The sequence below is a fragment of the Symphalangus syndactylus genome, chromosome 3, assembly GCF_028878055.3.
Source record: "Symphalangus syndactylus isolate Jambi chromosome 3, NHGRI_mSymSyn1-v2.1_pri, whole genome shotgun sequence".
In the NCBI taxonomy this organism is placed as follows: domain Eukaryota; kingdom Metazoa; phylum Chordata; class Mammalia; order Primates; family Hylobatidae; genus Symphalangus; species Symphalangus syndactylus.
In genome coordinates, this window is record NC_072425.2 from 24150798 (window position 1) to 24166186 (window position 15389).

The window sequence follows — 15389 nt, forward strand, 5'->3', positions numbered from 1 at the left end:
AGTGATTCTCCTGCCTCAGCCTCCTGAGTAGCTGGGACTACAGGCATACGTCATCATGCCTGGCTAATTTTTGTATTTTTTTTAGTGGAGAGAGGGTTTCACCATGTTGGCTAACATTTCTTTTTTTTTTTTTTTGAGATGGAGTCACTCTGTAGTCCAAGCTGGAATGCAGTGGTGTGATCTCAGCTCACTGCAACCTCTGCCTACCGAGCTCAAGCGATTCTCATGCCTCAGCCTCCTGAGTAGCTGGGAATATAGGCGCGCCATCATGCCCGGCTGATTTTTTGTATTTTAGTAGAGACGGGTTTTCACGATGGTCTTGAACTCCTGAGTTCAGGCAATACGCCTGCCTTGGGCTCCCAAAGTGCTGGGATTACAGGCATGAGCCACTGCGCCTGGCCCAACATTTCTTTTTTAATGTAACTATTAGGACGTTTTAAATTATATCTGCAGTTTGCATTATATTTTCTGTTGGATAGCACCGTTGTAGACCATTGGCTCTCAAAATATTGCTGATGAGTTAGAATCACCTGGCAAACTTTTAAGATTATTGGACCCTGCCCCCAATGTTCCCAGGTTAAACTCTCTGAAAACAGGGACCTGCCTGTGTGTTTTGATAAAGCTTCCCAGATGATTCAGTTGTATCACATGGCCATTGAGAACCAACCAAGTCCTACCCCTCTTTTTGTACAGAAGGAAACAGTCTAAATAGCAAAGTGACAATAAATACAGTCTTTATTTCAGTATGCTGTCATAGTTTTCCCAGGTTAAAATTCATACTCTAGCTCTTTCATAAGTGATAGATATTTTTCCATTGTTTCAAACAGTGGTTCTTGACTAAAGGTAGAATTGTGGCTGGCTTTATTTAGTCATTTCAGCTTTTTAAAGACTGGTCATTTGGTGCTTTCCTAGGATACAGTGCCATTATCATAGAGACTGTATTTAGTGGATTCTCAAAAATGTCTTTTTATTTGTTGAGGCTTATTAAAGGGTCATTGTGAGAATGAATTAATCATTAGGATTTTAAACTTAAAGCAAAGTCCTGAATTTCACCATGATTAGTATAGAATTTTCATCAGAGGCAGAAATAAAGCCAACTTTTCCCTTCAGAATCTTAAGAGGCTTTACAAACTCTTTGTTGAGTTGTGAATGTCTGGGGATAATTTATCCCAGGTTTTCCTTGAGGTTTCTTCATTCACATATTTCAAGATGACTGGAGCAATTAGCAGTTAGCTTTTGCAGAAGTTCTGAGGTTTGTCTTTGACTTGCCTTAGAGTGGAATATATTTCAGCAAACACCTTTAGTATTTAACAATCCTTATTTGTTCAGAACTCTTGGGTAATGGACAAGTATCCAAGTGTAAACATGCAGTCGTGTAATACCTATCTATTTGAAGTCAAATCAGAGAGCTCATGATAGCCAAGGATTTATGAAATTTTTCAAGTGGAAGCACCAAGGGATGCTTTTAGTCTAATGCCCTTCTGTAGCCTGAAAAGTTAAGGGAAAGTGTCTCACCCAAAAAGCTTGGATTCTGTCCTAGTGCTTTTGACTCCGTTTTGGTGACTCTAAGCAAGTTGTGTTACTCTCTCCATGCTTTGATTTCCTCAGTGGTAAAGTAGAGTGCTAGAGGAGGGGACCATTAATGTTCTTGAAGAACACCATGATTTTGGGATTGATTTTCCTTCTTTAGTGTGTTTGTTTTCTTATTAACCTCCCTGTTTTTCTCTTGAAGGGTCAGATGACTTGTCTGCAAAGCTGTGGGATGTGAGCACAGGGCAGTGCGTTTATGGCATCCAGACCCACACTTGTGCAGCGGTGAAGTTTGATGAACAGAAGCTTGTGACAGGCTCCTTTGACAACACTGTGGCTTGCTGGGAATGGAGTTCCGGAGCCAGGACCCAGCACTTTCGGGGGCACACGGGGGCGGGTGGGTTGCCCTTTTTCAAGGGTTTTTACAACTTAGCCTCATCCTTTTAAGCCATGAGCCAAGAATGTGAAATGCTTTTTTTTTTTTTTTTTTTTAAATTTAACCTGCTTTTTTCAACCCTCTTTCTTAGTCACTGCAGTTATTTCCCTTTATTCTAGTTACTCTTATTTCGAATGTTTTACCCAGTTTTGCTTTTTCTTGCTTTCTTCTATGTGTGTACCCTTCTGGTGGGAAGGGTAGTTTTCGTTCTCTTTCTGTTTCTCTCGTTCTCTCTCTCCCCCCTCCTGTTTCATTTATATCCTATTGAACAGACAGTCCCTTGGCTTTTATCAGATTCCATACCTCTAAACTGAGTAAATCCTACTTGTGTAAATTCCACTTTATTTGTAGCGTTAGGGCTGAAAGTTCTTTGGTGTGATGGTGGTTCCTAGATTGTGTGTTCTACACAGATTACATCCAGTTTGAGCTTGGTTGACAGTTGATTAAAACAAGCTACCACCTAGAGATAAGGCAAAAGAAACATACCTGAATGTTTCCTAGTAAATGTATAGCAGCCTTATTTTGCAAAAACTGGTCATTTGAATATAGCCTTGAGATTTGAGCTTCTCTGTTGCTTTTTTTTTGGCGGGGGTTGGGGGTGGGGGCTTTGTGTAGAAATTGAGCTATTTCCCAGCCTCTTGTGTTGAGCAGCTCCCTTCCTTTTCCCCATTTACCCACTGCTTTAGCCTCTGAGAGTCATAGTCTGTAATGTGAAGCATTACGTTTATGAGCAGCCTTCCAAAACTCCCTTAAGAGGTTGGGTCCCTCTTTCCCAGTAACTTGTATTACTGTAGACCACTCATCATACAAATATGATAATCTTGCTTCCCCACCAGACTAAACTCCATAAGGACAGTGATCTTATCTGTCTTGTTCACCCATGTGACTGGAGTTACTTGCACTGTATCTGGTGCTTAGTGATTCTTTGAAGTAAAACTAGCCGTTAGGCTAATAAAAACACATATTTTTTGCTTCATTTTATTTGTCCTCCTATATACTCTTCTTCAGTCTTTGCTGTCTGCTACCACTTGTTCAGAAATTAATATTTGAAGGTGCATGTATGCATGGAAGTGTATGTTAAATTGAGTGTTATGTTCCACAATGTTAAGATGTACCATGACTTCCAGGTGATTTTATTCCCGATCAACTTTGAGAACCCTGCTCTAAAAATTTTTATTACTGTTGCCTAGACATTGCTGAGGTTTTTCTTAACTTCATACTTTTACTATTCCCTCTGCCTGCAGTATTCTTTTTTCTTTCCTTGATAAACTCTGCTCATCCTTTAGGGCCCATCTCCAATATCGCCTCTTCCCTGAAGTCCTCCCTGATACCCCTGGGCAGAGTTAGTCATTCTCCTTGATGTTTCCCTAGCAAGAGGTAAACATTTATTTTTTTTTGGGCTTCCTCCTCCACTCCCTACTTAGACTGAGTTCCTTAAAGGAAGAATCAGTGTCTTCATCTCTGGGTCCCTAATGTTCCTTTAGAACTGGTATACATTTGAAAACAAATATTTGAGTACACACTATACAGCATACACTGTTTTTGGTGCTGGGGATACAGCTGTGAAGAAATTCAGACACTTTTGAGTTAATGGCTTAATCTAACCTTTTAGATCCTTGTTTTTGTTTTGTTTTTTCTGTCTTTACATTGGGTTTTCTTGAGTCTGGGTGCTGTTTTGCAGCTTCTATTCTGTATATTTTGTCTTACTGTTAGTGTGTATCAGAGTAGGACCATGTACGTTTTGTTTTCCTGCATAAATTAGATAAAGTATTGTGTAGTATCAGGCAGGCAGTCCTAAGAAGGAATGCCATTATCTCCAACACTTGTTTTGCCTCTCACTATAGCTACCACAAATAAAAGAGATTGTATTATTCCTAGGACTTTCCACCTTAGAATAATAAGCTATAATAGTAAAAATTTTGAAATAGTTTTAGCAGAAAATTGCTAGTTGAATAGCACCATTCTTACAGTGTCTCTGGTTGGGAAATTATATAATTGGGGAAAATAAACATTATTGAACTCTATTATAAAAGACCCACTGACAGAGACATGTTTTAACTTTGTGTAATTATATGCACTAGTATTTAGTGTGGACTACAATGATGAACTGGATATCTTGGTGAGCGGCTCTGCAGACTTCACTGTGAAAGTATGGGCTTTATCTGCTGGGACATGCCTGAACACACTCACCGGGCACACGGAATGGGTCACCAAGGTAGGAAGACTTAGAAGAAGTCTCCTTCTTATCAGGCTTTTTGAGGGAGGGGGTGGAGGATGGTAGACACTGCCTTATAAGTGTTAGGTGAGTCATAAGATGAAATTGCTGTACCTACAAAGCATAATGGTACACAACAGTGACCAGCAAGTAGAAGGTACTTAATACATGGTTTAACAAATAAATGACTTATGGACATGGAAAGATGCTCACTATATATTAGGTGGATAGAGGGGGCAAGTAAAACAGGTTACATACAAAAAAGTATGTAGAGTGTGATACCGGTTTCTGAATGTGTTCATGCATCAAAATGTTGAAGGTGGGTATTTCTGGTGGGATTGTGGGTGCGTTTTTCCCTTTAGAATAAACATGTTTCTTTTTTAATCAGAAAAGCAATTTTCATTTTGAAAAAATAACAAGAAGTAGGACAAAGAAAACTGTACAGGATCTTTAGTAAAATATTGTAATGTTTTCTTTTTTAAAAAAAACAAGATTGTTGTGAGGATCAAATGCAGTATTAATAATGGATATACCACGCAGAAGCACTTTTCTTGAGTTTACGATCCCATTCTACGAGGGGGCTGAGGAAACAGGAGTAAGCAAAATAGACCTACTCCTCACCATGTGGATGATAGTCTAATAGGAGAAATAGTTTTATTAAACAATTTCATGGGTAAATATATCATTTTAAATTGTGTTAAGTTTTGTGAAGGAACAGTACGGTGTTCTATAAGACAGTCTAGGGCTAGGCACAGAGGCTCACACCTGTAATCCCAGCACTTTGGGAGGCCAAGGTGGGCAGATCACCTGAGCCCAGGAGTTCGAGGCCAGCCTGGCCAACATGGTGAAACCCTGTCGCTACTGGAAGTACAAAAATTAGCCGGGCGTAGTGGTGAGTGCCTGTAATCCCAGCTACTCAGGAGGCTGAGACAGGAGAATTAACTTGAAGCTGGGGAGGCGGAGGTTGCAATGAGCCAAGATCGTGCCACTGCACTCCAGCCTAGGCGACAAAGTGAGACTCTTTCAAAAAAAAAAAAGTATAGGAAAGTAATTAGTTCAGAGAAAACTTTTTGAGAAGGGGGTTAAACATGAAGAATAAATAGGAGATAGCTGTGGAAAGAGTAGCTGAAAGATTGTTTCAGAGGGTGCAGTATATGCACGGCCCCAGCAGGTGGAAAGAACTTGGAATATTTGATGACCTGGACATCAGCCAGTGGAGCCATGCTGTAGTTGGGAAGATGGGCAGAGAGGTGGTAATCCTGTATGATTTATAAGGCCACAGTAAGTATGGTGGATATCATCAGACGTGTACTAGGAAGCAATCCACGAGTTCTGAGCAAGTGTCTGGTGCGATCTATGTTTTAGGAAAATTAACTGCTGAATGAAGAATGGACTAGAGTTGGACACAAGTGGATACAGGGTGACCATTTAGGCTTTGGCAGTAGTCTAAGCAAAAGATTCCCATAACTTAGATTTTCCTGGCAATAATGAAAAGGGCACCCATAAAGGATATGTCTTTAAGGTAAAGCCACCTGGCTTGCAGATTCACTGTGGGAAACGAAGAAGAATCATTTGTTGTTGTTTTAATACAGACAGGATCTCACTCTTGCCCAGGCCGGAGTGCTGTGGCATGATCATAGCTCTCTGCAACTTCGAATCCCCAGGCTTACGTGATCCTCTCACCTCAGCCTCCTGAGTAGCTTGCACTACAGCCATGTGCCACCACACCGAGCTAATTTTGTTTTTTTTGTTTTTTTTTTTTTGTTTTTTTTTGAGATGGAGTTTCGCTCTTGTTGTGCATGCTGGAGTGCAATGGCGTGATCTCGGCTCACTGCAGCATCCACCTGCTGAGTTCAAGTGATTCTCCTGCTTCAGCCTCCAGAGTAGCTGGGATTACAGGCGCCCACCACCATGCCTGGCTAATTTTTTGTGTTTTTAGTAGAGATGGAGTTTTACTGTGTTGGCCAGGCTGGTCTCGAACTCCTGATCTCAGGTGATCCACCCACCTCGGCCTCCCAAAATGCTGAGATAACAGTCGTGAGCCACCGTGTCCAGCTGCTAATTAAAAAAAAAGAAAATCTTTTTTTTCTGTGGAGATGGGGGTCTTGCTGTGTTACCCAGGCTGGTCTTGAACTCCTGGCCTCAAGCAGTCCTCCCTCCTTCGCCTCCCAAAGTGCTGGGATTATAGGCATGAGCCACTGTGCCTAGCCCATGTTAACTTTTTACATAGAAAAGCTATATAGTGTAAGGCAGTTTGGTGTTGTGGAAAATAGTTGATTGGGGCTAGGACACTGTTGGTGATGTCTTGGACAAGTTACTCCTCCTTCAGGACCTGAGCTGTGTCATCTGCTAAATGTTCCTGTGAACATGAAGTGAAATGCTGGGACAGCACCCAGCAAGGTGCCTTATACTTAGTAATAGGTCTGTTTCAGTTGAGTCTGCAGTCCAGACTTCTGAATGAGTGAACCCTGCTTCCCCTCTCACCTTAGGCTGATTGATTACAAAAATAGCTAGAACCCGATGTTTATAGACTTATCTCAAGTGCTAACGGAATGTTAGCTTTTATTTTGTTACTACTGTAATTTACATTGTTACTTTATCTTTACTGTAATTAAATGAGGTAAGATAATAGGTGCTTGTCTCCTGTTTTAAAGATCAGGAAACTGACTGAGTTTAGATGGTCTTGCCCAAGGTTGCAAAGTCAGCATATGGCAGATTCTGGTCCCAAGTCCAGTGCTTTTTCATTTATGATTCACATGGTTATGAAAGCAGATCATTTGCATCTACGTCAGAGTGTCTACGGGCTTTTTTCTTTTCTGTTCCTTCTATTAAGTTACATTTTATAATTTTAAAAAATCAGTCCTAATGTTTGCTTCTAGACGAATGCTAAGATTAAATGCTGCCAATGTTTAGACAGGTTTTTTTTTTTTTTTTAACCGTTGTGGTCTTGCTCTGTTGCCCAGGTTGGAGTGCGGTGGCACAATCATAGCTCACTGCATCCTCCAACTCCTGGGCTCAAGCAGTCCTCCCACCTCAGCCTTCCGAGTCACTGGGATTATAGGTGTGAGCCACCTCATCTGGCTAATGTTAGACACTTTTAGATACTGCTAATAACAGAGAATATTACAGTAAAACTTTTAGTAGAGGTTAATTTGGTAATGGAGTTATGGCTTAGCTATTCTAGCATATGTTAAGCTCATTTTCATATTTTAATTTAAAGAATAAAATCATTATAGGAGCAGCATTGAAAGGATCTTTCCATAACATGGTTTACATTTGCAGGTAGTTTTGCAGAAGTGCAAAGTCAAGTCTCTCTTGCACAGTCCTGGAGACTACATCCTCTTAAGTGCAGACAAATATGAGATTAAGGTGAGTTTTTTTCTCCATTAATTTGCTTCATTAAAGAAAAACTGGAAAACATAAGAAAATGAAAGTGGCATGGCAAAGGGTGAACATTCTAGGAAGAGGAGGGGGAATGTCTTAGTCCAAGCCATTTTAAACCCACCGGAAGAAGAGATGATTTGCTAGCTCTATGTCCTATGTAGCTTCTTAACTTGGATTTGTAAATGAAAAAAATTCACATAAATTTATGTTCAGCTTATTCTTAATTTTGTTGTTGTTGGTTTTTTTTTTTTGAGACAGAGTCTTGCTCTGTTGCCCAGGTTGGAGTGCAGTGGCACAATATTGGCTCACTGCAACCTCTGCCCCCTGGGTTCAAGCGATTCTCCCGCCTCAGCCTCCCGAGTAGCTGGGACTACAGGCGCCCGCTACCACGTCTGGCTAATTTTTGTATTTTTAGTAGAGATGGGATTTCACCATATTGGCCAGGCTGGTCTCGAACTCCTGACCTTGTGATCCACCTGCCTTGGCCTCCCAAAGTGCTGGGATTACAGGCATGAGCCACCACGCCCGGCCCATTCTTAATATTTCTTTACATATCTCCTACCATCCTTAATTCTTAGATCTGAACTATGAAAACATAAATATTTATTGTAATGAATTGCAAAGAGTTCAGAAAGTACTCTCACATTCTTACTGCATCTCTCTTTTTTTTTTTTTTTTTTTTTCTGAGACAGGGTCTCACTGTGTCACCCAGGCTGGAGTGTAGTGGTAGAATCTTTGCTCACTGCACCTCTGCCTCCCAGTTCAAGTGAATCTCTTGCCTCAGCCTCCCAAGTAGCTGGGATTACAGGCGTGTGCCATCACGCCTGGCTAATTTTTGTATTTTTAGTAGAGACAGGGTTTCACCATGTTGGCCAGGCTGGTCTTGAACTCCTGACCTCAAGTGATCCACCCGCCTAGGCCTACCAAAGTGCTGGGATTACAGGCGTGAGCCACCATGCCTGGCCCATTATTGGATCTTTTATACTGTCCCATGTGATAGGCATTATCTTCATTGCAGTAGCTGGAGTTAAGAGAGATTAAATAATTTACCCAAGATTGCACAGGAGAATTAAGATTTGGACCTGTGATTCTTGGCTATAAACCTGGGGTCTTTCCAGTATACTTCACTTGCTATCTGACTTCAGCAAATGGAGACCATTTTAAGGACAAGCTTTTCCGTAGTGATGTGATCTCTCATCTTTCCTCATTTTCTTTTTTCTATAGATTTGGCCAATTGGGAGAGAAATCAACTGCAAGTGCTTAAAGACATTGTCTGTCTCCGAGGATAGAAGTATCTGCCTGCAGCCAAGACTTCATTTTGATGGCAAATACATTGTCTGTAGTTCAGCACTTGGTCTCTACCAGTGGGACTTTGCCAGTTACGATATTCTCAGGTAATGTTTCTTTCGACCTCACGCTTTACCTTTGAAAGCCTGCTGCAGTTCAGTAGTAAAGACAAGACTAAATGTTTGGATGTACCAGTCAGTAGCTGGCTTTTAGGAAATGTTTACTGTATCATTTGTAAACAGGGTTATATATACTGAACATCTCAGACAGGAAAAATATTTTAGAGGAAGTAAGCAAATGAAAAAGAGTTACACATTGGAACGTCCGCTGCCTGACTGTGAGTCATGAGCCACTTCTTTCAGATTTAACATGCTTTTCTGGAAAATGAGGGGTGTGGATGAAAAGATCTTTCAGATCTCCATAAGTTCTAATATTTTAAGTTCTACTTCATATTCAGTTGAAATTCTGCATTGTTTTTACAAACTTGGTAAACTTTAGTGGTATCTAGGGATCAAGTGACCTTCTGTTGACTAGTAGAAAGACAGAGATACTTAGAGAAAAATAAAATTTACAGGGTTTCCCTCCAAATAAATAAATAAGCAGCAGTCCATAGACAAAAAATTTTGTGATTCACTGCATACCATAGGCCCTTCTTGGAGAAGGACAGTATCTGTTAGCATATTTGGGGCTGATGGAAGCCAGTGCCATGTGGTCATTAAGAGAACTTCGGTGATAGACAAACCTTGGCTTAAGATGTGGTACCATCTCTGATGGGCTGTGTGATTTAGTATAAGTTTCTTATACTAAATAGCTCTGTAGCTCAATTTCATCATCTGTAAAGTGACTGTCAAATGAAATGCTTGTGATGAGGACCTAGTATACCACCTGGCAGATCTTTATTAATAGTAAGTCTGAGAGGCTCCATATAAAGAAACCTGTTTGAATTTATTGAACCTACTGTACTGCACACACTTATTAATAACAACTCAAAAAGTTAGCGTCCCATAGCGTGGTTCAGGACTTGGAGGAGTACAGAAAATTGAACGTTCTCTTCATTGTTTTTTTTTTTTTTTGAGACGGAGTCTTGCTCTGTCGCCCAGGCTGGAGTGCAGTGGCACAATCTCTGCTCACTGCAAGCTCCGCCTCCAGGGTTCACACCATTCTTCTGTCTCAGCCTCCCGAGTAACTGGGACTACAGGCGCCCACCACCATGCCCGGCTAATTTTTTGTATTTTTAGTAGAGATGGGGTTTCACTGTGTTAGCCAGGATGCACTCAATCTCCTGACCTCGTGATCCACCCGCCTCGGCTTCCCAAAGTGCTGGGATTACAGGCGTGAGCCACCGCGCCCGGCCTCTTCATTGTTTTTATGCATGACTATTTGAGGTCAGCTTGTGTGGATCTGATCACAGTAGTAACCACAAAACTTTGGTGGGCCACGTCTCTCTGATCACAAAGTTACAACCCCATTTATGTCTTCCTGGAATCAGACCAACATTTCTAACCAGTTAGGTTTCAGAGCTGTCAGAATCAGTTATAGAAATGATTGATATTTATGCTTTGAGAAAAAAGACTGAAACCTTTCCTAGAAAACATCTGTTTAAGCTTTTCCTGTTGTAGGTGGGGAAACTGAAGCTGAGACAGGGTAGGGGCCTTGCCCAGCATTCCACCTCTCACTGTATTCCAACATTCATCCATTCATGCATGGCTGGATTATCCAGTAGGCATATACTTATGGTACTAGAAAGCCAGGGACACCAAAAACGGGAAAATAAAGTTTTGAAAGAATTTGATATTTTGTAAAGCAAAATATTCAAGTAATCACCATGGGAAAATCATGTCTTTTATAGTTTAATATTGTTTTTATTTTGAGTTAAAATTTTAGATGGGAAGGTGCAAAGGCAAGGTGGGCTAGAGATGTCATAGTTGTTTTAATGCTTAGCATCTCCAAAGGGTTTAATTTGGTCCCACATCTGCTTTCTCATGTATGCTTGTGACTCAGAGTGGCATATAGAGACTCTAGAGTCCTAGATGAAAGTTGTTAGTTTTTAGTGTTTGAATAATAGTTTTAAATAATAAACCTGCAAGATCGTTTGTGGGTAGGAATTGCCAGGTTCAGATTTTTTCTCTGAAAAGAGTCTGTCATGTGTCTGCTTTTTTCCTCCCAAACACAAATAAACCAACCTCTGTTGAAACCTACTACAAATCCTCTGGCTTTGGTTGCTAGGACCAGGTAGGGCTACTTAGCTTTGAAGCTAATTGAAAAGAAGCAAAGCACAAATAACAGCATGTAACTCAATAAGTCTGAGATATGATATGATTGCTTGAGTTAGGTTATCTCTATAGCATGTAAGGTTACTTAGGTTCAAGGACCCAGACTCTGCACAGCAGGGATGTCTGGTTCCATTTCTAAAGTGATCAAAGTGAAAGCCACAAACTTGTCAAGACCTGTGCTCTATTCTGCAACATATTTGTGTTTCAGTCTTTGAAATCAGCTCATCTTCACAGATCTTAAGCCCTAACCCGGTAGCCACCTATTTTTTGTGTTTCTGTTATGATGTGGGACCTACCAGACTTTCTAGCTGTTTTTCCTAACCTCCTTTATTTTCGTTTTTGTTTTATTTTTTTTGAGACAGAGTCTCACTCTGTCACCCAGGCTCTGGTGCAGTGGTGTGATCTCTGCTCACTGCAACCTCTGCTTCCCAGGTGCAAGCGATTCTCCTGTCTCAGCCTCCCAAGTAGCTGGAATTACAGGCACCTGCCATGACGCCCAGCTAATTTTGTGTATTTTTAGTAGCTATGAGGTTTCATCCTGTTGGCCAGGCTGGTCTCAAACTCCTGACCTCAAGTGATCCACCCGTCTCGGCCTCCCAAAGTGCTGGGATTATAGGCATGAGCCACTGCACCCGGCTTCCTAGCCTCCTTTAGATCTCTTTTGTAGGAATTTGCACTTGCCTTTGTTTATTTCACCACTGCTTTATTCTTTAGATACTCATTGAGCAGCCACCTTTGTGTCAGGCATTGTGGTATGCATTGGGAAACAGCAGAAGTACTTACCAAACTCAGGGAAATTACTGATCAGCAGGACGGGGAAGACTGATGTTAAACAGCTAATTGCAAACAGGTTGTTTAATGTTTGGGTTAAGAGGAGCCTAGTACAGAGTACTTTGAGGCCCTGCCTAGTTTGTGGAGTGAGGGAAGGCTTCTAAGAGGAAGAGACGTTTGGGCTGAGCTCTAAAGGGTGAGTATAAATGCCTCAACTAAGTACCAGGAGTGGGTGTACAGTGAGGAATTTTAGACTGAGACACTAGTTCGTTCGAAAGCCCTGAGGTTAAAGGAGCCTCAGGTACATTTGAGAAATTGAAGGAAATTCCTTAAATGCATCAGCATGGCTAAAGATAGGGGCACAATAAGGAGCCATCAAAGAGTTTAGAAGTTGCAACAAGGTGATAACATCAGGTTGTATGTGAGGTTAACTGATTCAAAGGGACTAAGTAGATGTGGGGAGATCAGTAGAAAACCGTTGGCAATAGTGCAGGCAAAAGATGGTGTCTTGGACTAGAGCTGTGGTAGTGCATATAGTAGTAAATAAATTAGAGAAAAATTTAGGGCATAAAATCAATAGATCTTGGTGATCGAATGTGTGATTTGAATGAGGAGGAGGAGAATTGGATGGTTCCACGTTTCCTAGCTTGAGCACCTGGGTGAATGAGCAAGTAAAGAAATAGAAAAAACAGGTTTGACTAGGAAATTCAGTATTGGATAGTTTGAGTGTGAGGAACTTTGTCTTATTCACTGCCGAAATCCTGGTACCAACATTGGCTAGCTCACTTTAGGCTCTTAGTAAATATTTGTTGAGTGAATGAATATGCGTTATCTAAGTAGAAAATGAGGGATGAGTTATCAGTTATAACTCATTTGGAACACACATATTGGGACCTCTATTTCCCCTTTACTTGAAGTTAATCTGAACTTACTGCTTTCCCTGGGATCAGACTCCATCTTGTAAACCTGTTTATAAAGGCTCACACCATAGATCATAGGGAGTGTTCAGTGATTGATTTTGGATGTTCTCAAACGTGTCATCTAATCTAAATGTCTACCTTTTTTAGCAGAAGTTTCTTCCATTTTCAGTCTAGGAAGGTGAGCTCACGCTCTGCTTTTCAAGCAGGTGCCAGCACCTGTTAACTGTTTTCTTAGTTTCATAGAAGTGATGTCTTGTTGATATTCTTAGTATCATAGATTTTTTTTCAGATATTAATTATAAGAGAAGCACATGCCCGTGAGAGACAATTTGTAAAATTTAGACAGGCTTTCAGTATTCTCTCAGTCTATATTGCCCAGTTGCATTTCTTCTTCAAGAAAGAGAAAAAATATTCTTCCAGGTCCAGCTGATAAAAGACAGAAAGATTTGCTCATTCCTTGATACTCCTGTTATATCCATTGGAGTGTTTGTGCTGAGCATGTTCTCACATAGTCTGGCAGTTATATGCTATGCCCTCCCCTTCTAAGGGGCAAAGACTATCTTGCTTATCTCTCTTCAGGGGCCCAGCCAGCACTCAGCACCTATGATACGCAGAAAACATTTGCATCATGTTAGCTGTATGACTCATGGCAAGATGTTTTAGTCTTGTTTACTAATATAGTGGAGCGAATACCTCTACTAACTGCATTATGAGGATTGAGATAACACGCTGGGTGCGGTGGCTCCTGCCTGTAATCCCAGCACTTTGGGAGGCTGAGGCAGGTGGATCACAAGGTTGAGATGGAGACCATCTCGCCAACATGGTAAAACCCCATCACTACTAAAAATACAAAAATTAGCTGGGCATGGTGGCGGGCACCTGTAATCCCAGCTACTCGGGAGGCTGATGCACGAGAATTGCTTGAATCCGGGAGGTGGAGGTTGCAGTGAGCCGAGATCGCGCCACTGTACTCCAGCCTGGCGACAGAGCGAGACTCCGTCTCAATAAATAAAATAAAATAAAATAAAATAAAATAAAATAAAATAAAATAAAATGTACTCCAGCCTGGCGACAGAGCGAGACTCCGTCTCAATAAATAAATAAATAAAATAAAATAAAAATAATTTAAAAAGATAACATGTTAATTATGAAGTTTGGTGCCTGGCACATTTAAATGCTTGATAAATATTGAATGTCCCCCATCCTTCCTGATACGAGACTGAAATTGGCTCCTTTGTAACTCTTTGCCTCTGATCCTAGTTCTGTCTTCTAAAGCTTATAATGTCTGGCCTGTCTCTTACACATCTTTCACTATTCAGAAGTGATCCTCATATACAGTTACCCTATTCCTGCCAACTCTTTCCTTTCCCATCTCAGCTGATAGCCTTCAGCTGTTCTTTCCTCGTCCTGGTCTCCAGGTCCTCCCATTCTGGTTGCTCTCTTGGACCTATACTAGTTTGGTGGTGTCCTTAAAACCTAGGCTAAACTCTCCTCCCACAGGAGCCCCACGGAGCAGCATTTGTCTACTGCTTGTCTGGTAGCTCTTAGTTCCTCCAAAGAGGACATCAACTTTTCTTGTTAATCTTTTGCTTCACTAAGGGCGCAGACAACAGAAGATAAGTTGTTTTTTGTTTTCGTTTGTGCTGCTGTTTAGCTAGATGTCTCCTAGCCTTTGTCATTGATGTCTTGGAAACTGCCTCTGAGAAAGTTTAGGGCTGTCCTCCCAACTCCCTAGTTTTCTCTGCTTCCCCTAGTTGTTTCTCCCCTAGTTGTTTTCATAATAACTTTTTACGAATCTATTATTAATAAATGTTTCTAAGTTATTTGGGAAACTTTAAATATTTTCAGCCTTTACCATTTTTAGAGAGAAACGCATTTGTTTGCTGCCTGCCGAGTAGAGTAGCACCTTAGTCACTTGGCTTTCAGATTTCTTCTGGGCTTCAGGGTGTTCCAGTATTCTAGGAGTTGATGAATACATCTTTTTACCTTGCCTTCTAGTTCTCACTGGTAACTGACAAATTGTGAATCCTTAGCCAAAGCATTTACTCTGCCAAAGCATTACTCTTTGGTTTTCACAGCTTAAAAATAGATTGTTTAGTTAAATATTATCTGTAAGATCCTTTCTAGCCTGGATAGATGTTTTGTACTTTTATAAACTTTTATCAGGCCGGGTGCGGTGGCTCACGCCTGTAATCCCAGCACTTTGGGAGGCCGAGGTGGGCAGATCATCTGAGATCAGTAGTTTGAGACCAGCCTGGCCAACATGGCGAAACCCCATCTCTACTAAAAATACAAAAATTAGCGAGGTGCAGTGGTGGCCATTTGTAGTCCCAGCTACTTGTGAGGCTGAAGCAGGAGAATCACTTGAACATGGGAGGTGGAGGATGCAGTGAGCCGAGATCGTGCCCCTGTACTCCAGTGTGGGTAACACAGTGAGACCCTGTCTAAAAAAAAAAAAAAAAAACTTTCATCAAACATCACCTTTCCATTACATGCCAATATTATATTATGACTGAACCCCCCTCTCCCACTCCCGGCTTTTTTATAAGTGGGCTGAGCTTTTTCTCCTTATA

At 41.1% G+C, this 15389-nt stretch overlaps 1 protein-coding gene across 4 annotated transcripts in view; it reads left to right on the forward strand.

The window, feature by feature from the left end:
• The window catches only part of FBXW2 (F-box and WD repeat domain containing 2), a 29462-nt gene that overhangs the window by 13261 nt on the left and 812 nt on the right, over positions 1 to 15389 (forward strand). For all 4 annotated transcript variants that reach the window (XM_055271294.2, XM_055271292.2, XM_055271293.2 and 1 more), the window contains exons 4-7: positions 1733 to 1927; positions 4048 to 4181; positions 7464 to 7550; positions 8790 to 8959. In XM_055271294.2, coding sequence (XP_055127269.1) covers positions 1733 to 1927; positions 4048 to 4181; positions 7464 to 7550; positions 8790 to 8959 — 586 coding nt within the window. The remainder of the gene's footprint in view (positions 1 to 1732; positions 1928 to 4047; positions 4182 to 7463; positions 7551 to 8789; positions 8960 to 15389) is intronic.